Here is a 10,837-nt window from a genome sequence, read left to right as displayed (position 1 = left end):
TTTATAGTATATTCTCTTCTTTTTATCCTATTTGATTTTCAGTTGCTTGGGGACAAGCAACAATTTAAGTTTGGTGTTGTGATGAGCGGATAATTTATACGCTTTTTGGCATTGTTTTTAGGTAGTTTTTAGTAAATTCAAGCTACTTTTAGGGATGTTTTCATTAGTTTTTATGTTAAATTCACATTTCTGGACTTTACTATGAGTTTGTGTGTTTTTCTATGATTTTAGGTAATTTCTGGCTGAAATTGAGGGACTTGAGCAAAACTCTAATAAGGAGGCTGACAAAGGACTGCTGATGCTGTTGGAATCTGACCTCCCTGCACTCGAAATGGATTTTCTGGAGCTACAGAACTCCAAATGGCGCGCTCTCAACGGCGTTGGAAAGTAGACATCCAGAGCTTTCAGCAATATATAATAGTCCATACTTTATTCGGGAATTGATGATGTAAACTGGCGCTCAACGCCAGTTCCATGTTACTGTCTGGAGTAAAACGCCAGAAACACGTCACGATCCGGAGTTGAACGCCCAAAACACGTTACAATTTGGCGTTCAACTCCAAGAGAAGCCTCAGCTCGTGGATAGATCAAGCTCAACCCAAACACATGTCAAGTGGACCCCGGTAGTGGATTTATGCATCAATTACTCACTCATGTAAACCCTAGTAGCTAGTCTAGTATAAATAGGATAATTTACTATTGTATTGGACATCTTTTGATCACTTTAGATCTGAGGATCATCTTGGGACGATTAGTTCTCAGATCATGGGGGCTGGCCATTCGGCCATGCCTGGACCTCTCACTTATGTATTTTCAACGGTGGAGTTTCTACACACCATAGATTAAGGGTGTGGAGCTCTGCTGTACCTCAAGTTTCAATACAATTACTATTACTTTCTATTCAATTCTCTTTATTCCTATTCTAAGATATTCGTTGCACTTCAACTTGATGAATGTGATGATCCGTGACACTCATCATCATTCTCACCTATGAACGCGCGTGACTGACAACCACTTCCATTCTACCTTAGGCAGGGCGCATATCTCTTAGATTCCCCAACAGAATCTTCATGGTATAAGCTAGATAGATGGTGGCAATCATGGGAATCCGGAAAGTCTAACCTTGTCTGTGGTATTCCGAGTAGGATCATGGGAATCCGGAAAGTCTAACCTTGTCTGTGGTATTCCGAGTAGGCTTCCGGGAATCCGGAAAGTCTAACCTTGTTTGTGGTATTCCGAGTAGGATTCTAAGATTGAATGACTGTGACGAGCTTCAAACTCCTGAAGGCTGGGCGTTAGTGACAGACGCAAAAGAATCAAGGGATTCTATTCCAACCTGATTGAGAACCGACAGATGATTAGCCGTGCTGTGACAGAGCATAGGAACGTTTTCACTGAGAGGAATTCCCACTATTGATCTACATAAGTCTTTCTATCCTATTTTATTTTCTGTTTATTATTAATTTTCGAACTTATCCATAATCAATTATTATCCGCCTGACTGAGATTTACAAGGTGACCATAGCTTGCTTCATACCAATAATCTCTGTGGGATCGACCCTTACTCACGTAAGGTATTACTTGGATGACCCAGTATACTTGCTGGTTAAGTTGAATGGAGTTGTGACCACACATAGTTGTAAACCATGGTATTGGCATCATGTTTTTGGCGCCATTGCCAGGGAAAGAAAAAGAAATGAATTTTACAAAATGCAATAACATATGAATCACAATTTCGTCCACCAGTTCCTTGGTATGTTGTATGTTGTATATGTTAGTCTTAAATTGCATGATGTTATATGAGAACCTGAAGTGTGAATGTTTCTTTTCCATGTTTTTTAGATATTTCTTAAATTTATTTCTTTGAAAACATGTGGCACACCGACGTTGCTAGTGGACATGTTAATAAGGTATTATTGCAATTGAATACATTGGGTTGTAAAGAAGGCTATGCTTAGCTAATGTCATTGATACTAAAAATTCCAATAGAGATAGACATAGATAGTGGATATGAAAATTAATTGGGTTGTGTGGAAGACATGTAAGATCTATGTTGGAAAAGACAAAATTATTGGTAGTTTATATTGCTCCTAAATGTGCGAATAGTCCAAGATCCATTTCAATCTCACTGTGTTGTCCGTCTATGTCATAATGCATGCAATCAATTACATGTTGTTAATGATTCATTGATTCCTAATAGAATTTTTTATTAAAATGTGTGTTGTGAAGGCTTCTTATTTATGGTAATTAGATGACTAGTTTTTGGAAAAATCTGGAGAAATAATTTGTTTAGTTGAGATAGTAATAAAGTCTGATTGAGTGCTATATGTGTTTCCATTTATTTGTTGATATGTTTTATTGGATTGCTTCATTATATAGTAATGGTCATAAGTGGATTAAAGTTTTGTCTCGATTGTCTTTAATTGAAGGTCGACGAAATCACCGACGTCATGGTGACTAGAAATGATGAGTTGGATTTAAGACACGAGGTTTGAAGTATTTCTTATTGTGTGTTAGCACGTTATAGTTACCACTTTGATACTATCTTTAATTTGTATTTGGTTCTGTGAATTGGTTTTACAGTTTCCGGATCATAGTGGGCTCAGTGAAGAGGAAATCCCAGTCATAGGAATGAGATTTGATTTGCTACATTTGGCACAGGAGTTTTATGCAAGTTATGCAAAGAAATTGGGGTTTGTAACTAAAGTCAGGAACACGAACTTTGACAAGATGCGGAAGGATGCAAAGATACCCATTAATCAATCTCTTCACTGCACTCGAGAGGGTTATTGAGAATCTCGTGTTAAGGTAGCAACTAGGTCAAACAGAATAACAGCCACGAGATGCAAAGCAAGAATGTATGTCATGCTGGACAGGGAGAAGGAATGTTGGGTTGTGTCCAGGGTGGAATTGAGGCATTCTCACCCCTGTTCGGCTGAGAAAGCTGTCCACTATCATGAGTACTGGGAGCTGACCATACATGCCAAATGCGTCATTATGGATAACGACGAGGCTGGCATAAGACCCAACAAGACGTATCTAGCACTGGCAAACAAAGTTGGTGGGTCTTCAAACCTGAGTTTCTCAGAAAAGGATGTCAGAAATTACATTACAAGCAATCTCCGATGCTCCGATGACAATGCGAACTTCAATGGGATGATGAATTATTTCGTTCGAATGAAGGAAATCAATCCCAACTTCTTTTATGCCATAGATGTTGACGATGCTAATAAATTTAGGAGCGCACTCTGGGTAGATGCAAGGTGCATGGCTTCGTATGAATATTACGAAGATGTGGTGTCATTTGACACGACGTACATGAGAAACAAGTCTGTATAATTATTGGTGAATTGCAGGAGCAGTTATCTGTTAAATTTTTCATGTTACCTTACATTTGCTTTTGATGTATTCTCAGGCATGGTCTACCGTTTGTATACTTTGTCGGTGTAAACCACCATGGGAAGTCTACTCTTCTTGGCTGTGCTTTACTTGGCAGTGAGGAGATCCCTAGTTTCGAGTGGGTGTTCACGCAATGGGTGAGATGCATTGGGACTGCGCCAAAGGAGATCATCACTGACCAGTGCAAGGCGATGGCTGGTGCTATAAGGAAGGTCCTACCTTATACTGTCCACAGATGGTGCATTTGGCACATAATGAAGAAAACACAATTCAAGCTTGGTAGCTGCACTAGGTACGGAGAGTTGAGTGCAATGATGAATCACATTGTGTATAACTCTCCTTCGAGTGAATCGTTTGAAGTTGATTGGGCTACTTTTATCAAAGAATTTGCGTTAGGTTAGAACAGATGGTTAGCAGGTTTGTGATCGTTAAATTAAATCCCGTCTGTTGGTTTCATGTTGCCTATTTATTCATTTAATTTTATTACTGCCGGGTGTTTCTGTTCTTGTGTTTTTTTCTTAAGAAATGTAACTGAATTTTCCACCTTGGGTTATGTCAGTGGATGTTCTTTTTAATACACATACTGATGTTTCTTTTCATAGTGTGTCTCGATGTTTTTTTATCTGTTTTATCGATGCTTTGTAAGCTGTCATCCTGTTGGATATAAGCGACACTCTTATGCTATTTTTTTTCCTTGTGCAGATCTTAATGCAAATCGACGTAAGTGGGTGCCAATATTCTTCAAGAGTGAATTTTGGAACGACATGAGGAGTACACAGCGGAGCGAAAGTATGCACGCATTCTACGGTAGATACCTTCATTGCAAGAGTGGGTTGGTTTAGTTCATCTATGAATACGATAACGTACTTGGAAACAAGGAGCAAAAGGAGCTTGAAGATGATGCTGCGGACTCGAAAGGAGTCATCCCATGTATAGGGAGCACAGACATTGAGCGACAGTTTCAGTAGGAATACTCTAGTAATATGTTCAGGATCCTTCAACTGGAGGTAAGAAAAAAACTGATTGCATGATCGGTGTGAGTGTAACAAATTTGAATTCGTTGGTATATTGTGTTGCCATATCCTTGCGGTCTGGTCATACTATAGAGTTGACACAGTACCGAGCTGCTATGTTCTTCTTCGATGGAATAAGAATGTCATCCGCAAGCACACTTACATTAAGAGTAGCCATGACGTGGCTCGGAGTAATGAAAGCCACAATTTGTTCAGGCATCTGTGTTCCGAGTTCTATAACGTTGCTCAGGAGTTTGTTGCTTGTGAAGAGGAAGCAGCCATCTTGCGAGCTGCCCTTTCGGATGCAAAGTCCAAGCTGACTGATCACTGTGCTAGCATGCGTTCCACTACTCTTGATGGGACTCAGAATACGATGCCCACACGGAGCACATGCGATGTTATTTTACATGACATACAGGGACCCTCAAGGGTGAAAACCAAAGGACGGCCGAAGGATAAGAGACTTGGAGTAGAGTTGGACAAGTCAATTAAGAAGTCAATGGAAAAAAGAAAGAGGAAATCACAACCGGTATGTGTTAGAAGTGACATTTATGTTAAATTTTTTATATGGAATAGTGTTCCTGATTCATATATGTTGTTCTCTTTATGTTGTGGATCTTGTAGGATGTTATTCATCTTCAGACAGATAATGATCGTCAAGGTTTTATAGACAACAAATTTGAGGATTCTACTATATGGAATTCATCAGATGGTGGTGGATTCATGGACCTGTTGAACTCTTTTAGGCATTTATAGTCAGGTTTCTTGGCATGAGTAATTTGTCATTCTTAGCTAGATTTTTTGGTCCTTTAGACACAACTGAATAAACTCTTCATTTTTCTGTATTGTCACTTTCATTTATCCTGTTATGAAGCATTCAGTAAAAGAATCAAAAGTACAAATGTTGTTATTGTTCCCCAATATTTGGTTGGTATGGTTTTAAAGAAATGAGGTATCACTTATTTGTTCGCAAAAAAATAAATGTATTAAATCCGACCCGAAAACTGCCCTTTAGAAAAAAATAAAAGCCATTCATATGTTAATGAAATGCACGCTGTCGTTAATGCGTAACACATGAAACATAGAAATCATATTCAAAATCATCCATTTTACAAGAAAAAGAAATATCCGTATGCCTATCGGTAGCAACATCCAATTAAAATCCTGGTTAAAGTCATCGGTGCCACCATAAACGAACCGGCCGTCTAGACGGATTACGACCGAAGGCCGTGCAAAGCTTATACTTCCAGCAACGTCACAATTTTAGCAACAGAAAATAATGATAAAAAAATAATTAACGCCTCCACTTAGTTAACACCACGCTAGTAAATCGAAAGAACTGTCACTTAAGCATATTCATGAACAAAAGGGTTATATACACCGACCAGAGTTGACGAAATAGTATAATTATGCAATGCATTCATTAATGAACTCGTGACATCCACAAATTTAAAACTAACTATTGAGGATCCTGAAATACCTAACATATGAAACCTGTTGAGGAGTATATAACAAAACACGAGCCACACACTTCTGAATGAAGTACTCACAAGTTCAAGTGACTAACATATTATAGTTGAGAAAACATATTCAGAATCATCTAACTTACAAGGAAAAGTAACATTCGTGTGCCTATAAGTAGCAACATCCAATTAAAATCCTGGTTAAAGTCACTGGTGCCACCATAAAAGAACCGGCCGTGTAGATTGATTACGAGGCCGTGCAAAGCTTAAACTGCCATCAACGTCACAATTTCAGCAATAGAAAACAGTGATAAAAAAATAAATAATGCCTCCTTTTAGTTAATACCACGCTTAGTGAATGGAAAGAACTACAACTTAAGCATAGGCATGAACAAATGTGTACTGTACACTGATCAGGGTTGACGAAATAGTATAAATATGCAGTGCATTTCTTATTGAATTATTGATATCCATAGATTGAAACTAATTTCTTGAGAATCCTGAAATACCTAACATACGAAACCTGCTGAGGAGTATCTAACAAAACACGAGCAATTCACTTCTCAATTAAGTATATACAAGTTCAAATGCCTAAAATATGATAGATCAAAAAATAAATTCAAAACCATCAAATTTACAAAGAAAAGAAACATCCTAATGCCTAGCATGAGCACCATCCATGCAGAGGATTTGTCTTGATTGTCACCATCAACTTGACAAAATCCGCAACATGAAATCATGAATCTGCAGTGAAACAGGATTTATTAGGCTCACATGAAACGAATCTAAGTCGACAAATGGGTATATGAACGCCTATAACTGTATCAGGAGGCCATGGATAGACTAAGACATGTATATTGATTTTTTCTTACCTGTGCATCTGTCTTCTTCCGTTGTCTCCCCCCTGGCTGTCTTTCTAGTGGGTAACCCCGTACGCTGCAGCATGCTCCTCGTGCTTGGTGCTGTGAAGGGTGATTTCACATCCTTAGTCTTTTTCCTTGGCTGGTTACGGCGCACAGGAGCGTTGTTCAATGCCTGCAGCGCCATCCCAATTTGTGAATTATGAGGACCCAAGACTATGTCTAGTATGATCTCATTCCTAAACTCCTGTACAACGTCCTGCATGACAATTTTGTGTGGAAGGGTAATTTTAAATCCGAGAAAGAAACTGACTAGAAAGAGCTTCAAATTAATTGTTATAATATATCTAACTTCATCTTGTCCCAATGCTGCAAGGGTTTATCTAAACTCCAAAACTGCATGAACTTGATGTCGAATACACCACAATCCCAGCTATATGTACAAAGAAAGAATATTATTCCCAATCATATTATCAATATCAAGTGAAGTACTGTTAAGAGTATTGTTAGGTGGCTTTTTAACTGACCCGTTATCTTGTCTTGGTACACTAGGATAGAAACGAGGTAGACCGTACTCCGTGTGCTCATATGCGGAAATCGTAACTTTTCTCATGTCTTCAATGAGTCTCCCCTGGAAAGCAGCAACACGTTAGCAATGATACATTTTGAGTTACCCAGGCTAAAGGTGAACTAATTGACTAAGGTATACTTACCGCATAAGCATGTATTTTTAATCTTTCATTATTAGGTTCTCCTGTATACATACTATCCAGTACCCACAGCCTTTTCTGATATATCTCAAAGGCATACAACCACCAATGACGATCAATACAGACTGGGGCAAACCACTGTGATGGAAACAGAGATATCAAAGCAATTACATGAGCAATGGACTCACCAAATTCAGATATAAGAAAAATTTCTAACACATTTAGCGTGTTGAGGAACATATAATGAAACGAAAGCCAATCATATCTTAATTAAGTACATGCAGATTCAATTGACTAAGACGTGAGAAATAAAAACCAATAACAGAACCATCCATTTGGCAATTAAGGGGAACATCCTGTTGCCTATCACAAGCAACATCCAAGTAATAAACATGATATTGTAAGCACTTAAACCAAAAAATCACCCTTCAACTAGAGCATTAACTTACCCATTTCTGCATGGAAGCTACTATCTTGTCAAAAAATATAGAATCATCACCGAAGTGAGGACCCAGCCTACATAACTAACAGTAGGAACCTCCCTGAAGGAATCCAAGTTCCTCTTGTGCAACACAGTTTCCTGTACAAAAAGTACAATTTAGGATCAGACCTCAAAGATTGATCGATAAGAAGACACAAATTCGTGCATACCAAAATTCTCAAAGGAATATAGTAAAAGTCATTCTTAAACCGCAATGATTCTGAGTCATTAAAGGTTGAACACATCCAATGAACGATCTGTATAAAAAATTTACATTGCGTTAGGGTCATCTGTTTGTGCCACGATATATATTAAGAAAAATATTCATTCTATTAATGTGTTAGAGTGATCTACTTATGTTGCTGGTGACCCAATGCCAGGGTAGCAATGAGCAGATGTCCTCTCGGATCAATGATAGATGTTGCTTTCCTTCATATACTACCACAACCTGATTCTGCTCCAACGAACGATTGGCAGCCCATCGCCGCAATCGCTCCTTATCATCCTCGTCCAGCTTTCGCCCCTTTTAGCAGTGGATGCACCTTTATAGGAGTACATTGGGTAAACATCTGTTCCGTCTGAGTCATGTCTGGTGAAATCTTCTTGCTTGGTGGGCTAGGAGTCTTGCAAGACGGAAAGGCTGGCATCACGGTCTGCAGTGGCCTCGTGTTCTGCAGTTGCTCAAAGTATTGCCATATTTGTTCACTCTCAGGGTCTAGGTTCGAAAGGAAATTGGGATTACTGCAAATAACTCAACCTATGTTAGAGAAGAGGTAGTTGTATACGGATGCAATCCCTAATTCATTAAAAAGCAAAATAGACCACAAAATAAAATAGTTTTGTCTAAGAGACTTACCCATCGAACTCCCATTCTTCATGTTGCACCAACACAACGGAGAGTGTTCCTGCATCGGGCAAGCTAGAGACAGGTGTTGCTTGGAGAGCATTATCCTTATTGAGGTTCCCTTCGGGTGGATCAGCACTTGGTTTTTGTTGGTCAACCCTTTGGTTATACAGTTGGCACATCCTCTTGGCAAGAGGCTCATTCTCCTCGTCATCATCTGTGCTAATTGGGAGATCCTTTTTCTCATATTGCTTTGGACTGGACCTACGTGATCGGTCCTTCTTAGCCCCTCCATTTTTTGCGCACCTCTCCTGCTAGGCTGTTTTCTGCATAACGATTATGTTGGGTAAAGAAACATCCAATTACATTGAAAAGAACCTAATAAACTTATGCAATGCTATTCAATATACTCACTCTCGGGCTAGTTTTTGATCCGTCGGTGTGGCGTGAAGTTCTTCTAGTTGGAGCTGGAGCTGTTGTGCGTCCACTTGGTCGTCTTTCCTATGATACCTGCCTACTCTCTCCACAAACTGAGCTCCCCTGTTTGAAGTGATAGCATGAACCAAATTAACCATCGTGAAGTAAATTTGTTAACATGATAAAGCATCGTGTTTACCCTTGGCGGCACCGATTCCTTTCGCCCATGCTTCTATGGTGCCTTTTTTCCTGTTTTCCTCCTTGCAGCTTGCGGTAAACGACCTTTTATGTCCTCAACTTCACCCTGTCTAGTCAAAAGACATCCCTAATTTAAGAAACGAAGAGAATCAATGATCTTAATCGAATCCCAAGGCACCACCAAAAGAGAAACCAGAAACAAAATGATAAAACATCAAGAAACGTACTTAGAGTCAATGGAAAAAGGAAAAAATAAAAAACATATTGACTCATCTGATAGGCATTTTTGACCTTCATTGTGGCATAACTTAACCTTTTACGAGAGTGAAATGAGTACCTCGGATATAATATACTGTGCCTTCTTTTCTAACCTCTCTGAGCTCCATGCATCGAGCCATGGCTCAGGCTCAAGACAGTTGTCGAGCAGACCGTATTGCAACCGCTGAAAATAGAGGATCTACACAGAGGACGGGCACATGTCATTTTATACATGAAGGAAAACCAAGTTGAATATACTATTAACTTGAACAGTTAGCATGAGATATGGTACAAGATTCTATAAGGCTGGCAGTCAATTGGAATATAGCAAGCGACACAGAACTAGTGACAGAAAACATTCAGATGAAATCATACACCGAAGCATCCAAAATTAGTAGACAAAGATTCAAGTAAATCATCAACATATCAGTAAACATCATACAAATAACAGTACTAGAGACTGAACTCTCCAAACTAATGTAAAGCAAATTACTATTATACAATTTATTTTGTTCACAAAACAACGACATACTGAATTTTGGTAATGGTCATTGCGTCATACCAGCATGACAAACATGCAACCTTCACAAGTTTTGTTTCCTTTCAGCTTATACTTTTCGACTGCTTTGTCAAACCACTTCATAGTTTCCAACGGCCAGTTGAATCCCCGCGGATTAGAAACATCTAACACAGCGTAGATGTGCCATGGAGAGAGAACCTGTTGAGTGGTGGGGCACAGGAATATTTTCATCACCACCAGTAGAAAGTATCTTCTGAACTCCATCCTATCTGATTCCGTGACCATTGGACAACTGATGAGCGGATAATTTATACGCTTTTTGGCATTGTTTTTAGTATGTTTTTAGTATGATCTAGTTAGTTTTTAGTATATTTTTATTAGTTTTTAGTTAAAATTCACTTTTCTAGACTTTACTATGAGTTTGTGTGTTTTTCTGTGATTTCAGGTATTTTCTCACTGAAATTGAGGGTTCTGAGCAAAAATCTAATTCAGAGACTGAAAAAGACTGCAGATGCTGTTGGATTCTGACCTCCCTTCACTCGAAGTGGATTTTCTGGAGCTACAGAAGCCCAATTGGCGCGCTCTCAACGACGTTGGAAAGTAGACATCCTGGGCTTTCCAGCAATGTATAATAGTCCATACTTTGCCCGAGATTTGATGGCCCAAACCGGCGT

At 39.0% G+C, this 10,837-nt stretch overlaps 2 protein-coding genes across 9 annotated transcripts in view; both read right to left on the bottom strand.

Annotated features, from left to right (window-relative positions):
- Nucleotides 1-6,294: 6,294 nt before the first annotated feature.
- The window catches only part of LOC107488621 (putative ubiquitin-like-specific protease 1B), a 33,354-nt gene continuing 28,811 nt past the window's right edge, over nucleotides 6,295-10,837 (bottom strand). For 4 of the 8 annotated variants that reach the window (XR_008009565.1, XR_008009567.1, XR_008009569.1 and 1 more), the window contains 4 exons: nucleotides 7,449-7,583; nucleotides 7,263-7,366; nucleotides 6,748-6,994; nucleotides 6,295-6,619 (listed from right to left, as the gene is read on the bottom strand). Coding sequence is in view for 3 of the 8 variants with exons in the window: in XM_021142414.2 (XP_020998073.1) it covers nucleotides 6,958-6,994; nucleotides 7,088-7,168; nucleotides 7,263-7,366; nucleotides 7,449-7,583; nucleotides 7,895-7,906 (369 nt within the window). In the remaining 5 variants the exon portion in view is untranslated. Of the gene's footprint in view, nucleotides 6,620-6,747; nucleotides 7,169-7,262; nucleotides 7,367-7,448; nucleotides 7,584-7,894; nucleotides 8,026-8,096; nucleotides 8,178-10,837 lie in introns of those variants that run through there. The other 4 variants (XM_021142414.2, XM_052262291.1, XM_052262290.1 and 1 more) reach the window with 4 other exon arrangements.
- LOC127747747 (uncharacterized) lies at nucleotides 8,289-9,714 on the bottom strand. The gene is made up of 4 exons (XM_052262284.1): nucleotides 9,387-9,714; nucleotides 9,185-9,310; nucleotides 8,783-9,096; nucleotides 8,289-8,667 (listed from the first exon to the last, which is right to left on the bottom strand). The coding sequence occupies exons 1-4, from the start codon at nucleotides 9,413-9,415 to the stop codon at nucleotides 8,642-8,644; spliced, it is 495 nt and encodes a 164-aa protein (XP_052118244.1). The 5' UTR covers nucleotides 9,416-9,714; the 3' UTR covers nucleotides 8,289-8,641.

Source organism: Arachis duranensis, chromosome 5 (genome assembly GCF_000817695.3).
Source record: "Arachis duranensis cultivar V14167 chromosome 5, aradu.V14167.gnm2.J7QH, whole genome shotgun sequence".
Taxonomy (NCBI): domain Eukaryota; kingdom Viridiplantae; phylum Streptophyta; class Magnoliopsida; order Fabales; family Fabaceae; genus Arachis; species Arachis duranensis.
Note: the sequence above shows the minus strand (reverse complement) of the source record. Positions and strands in the feature narration are given on the sequence as shown.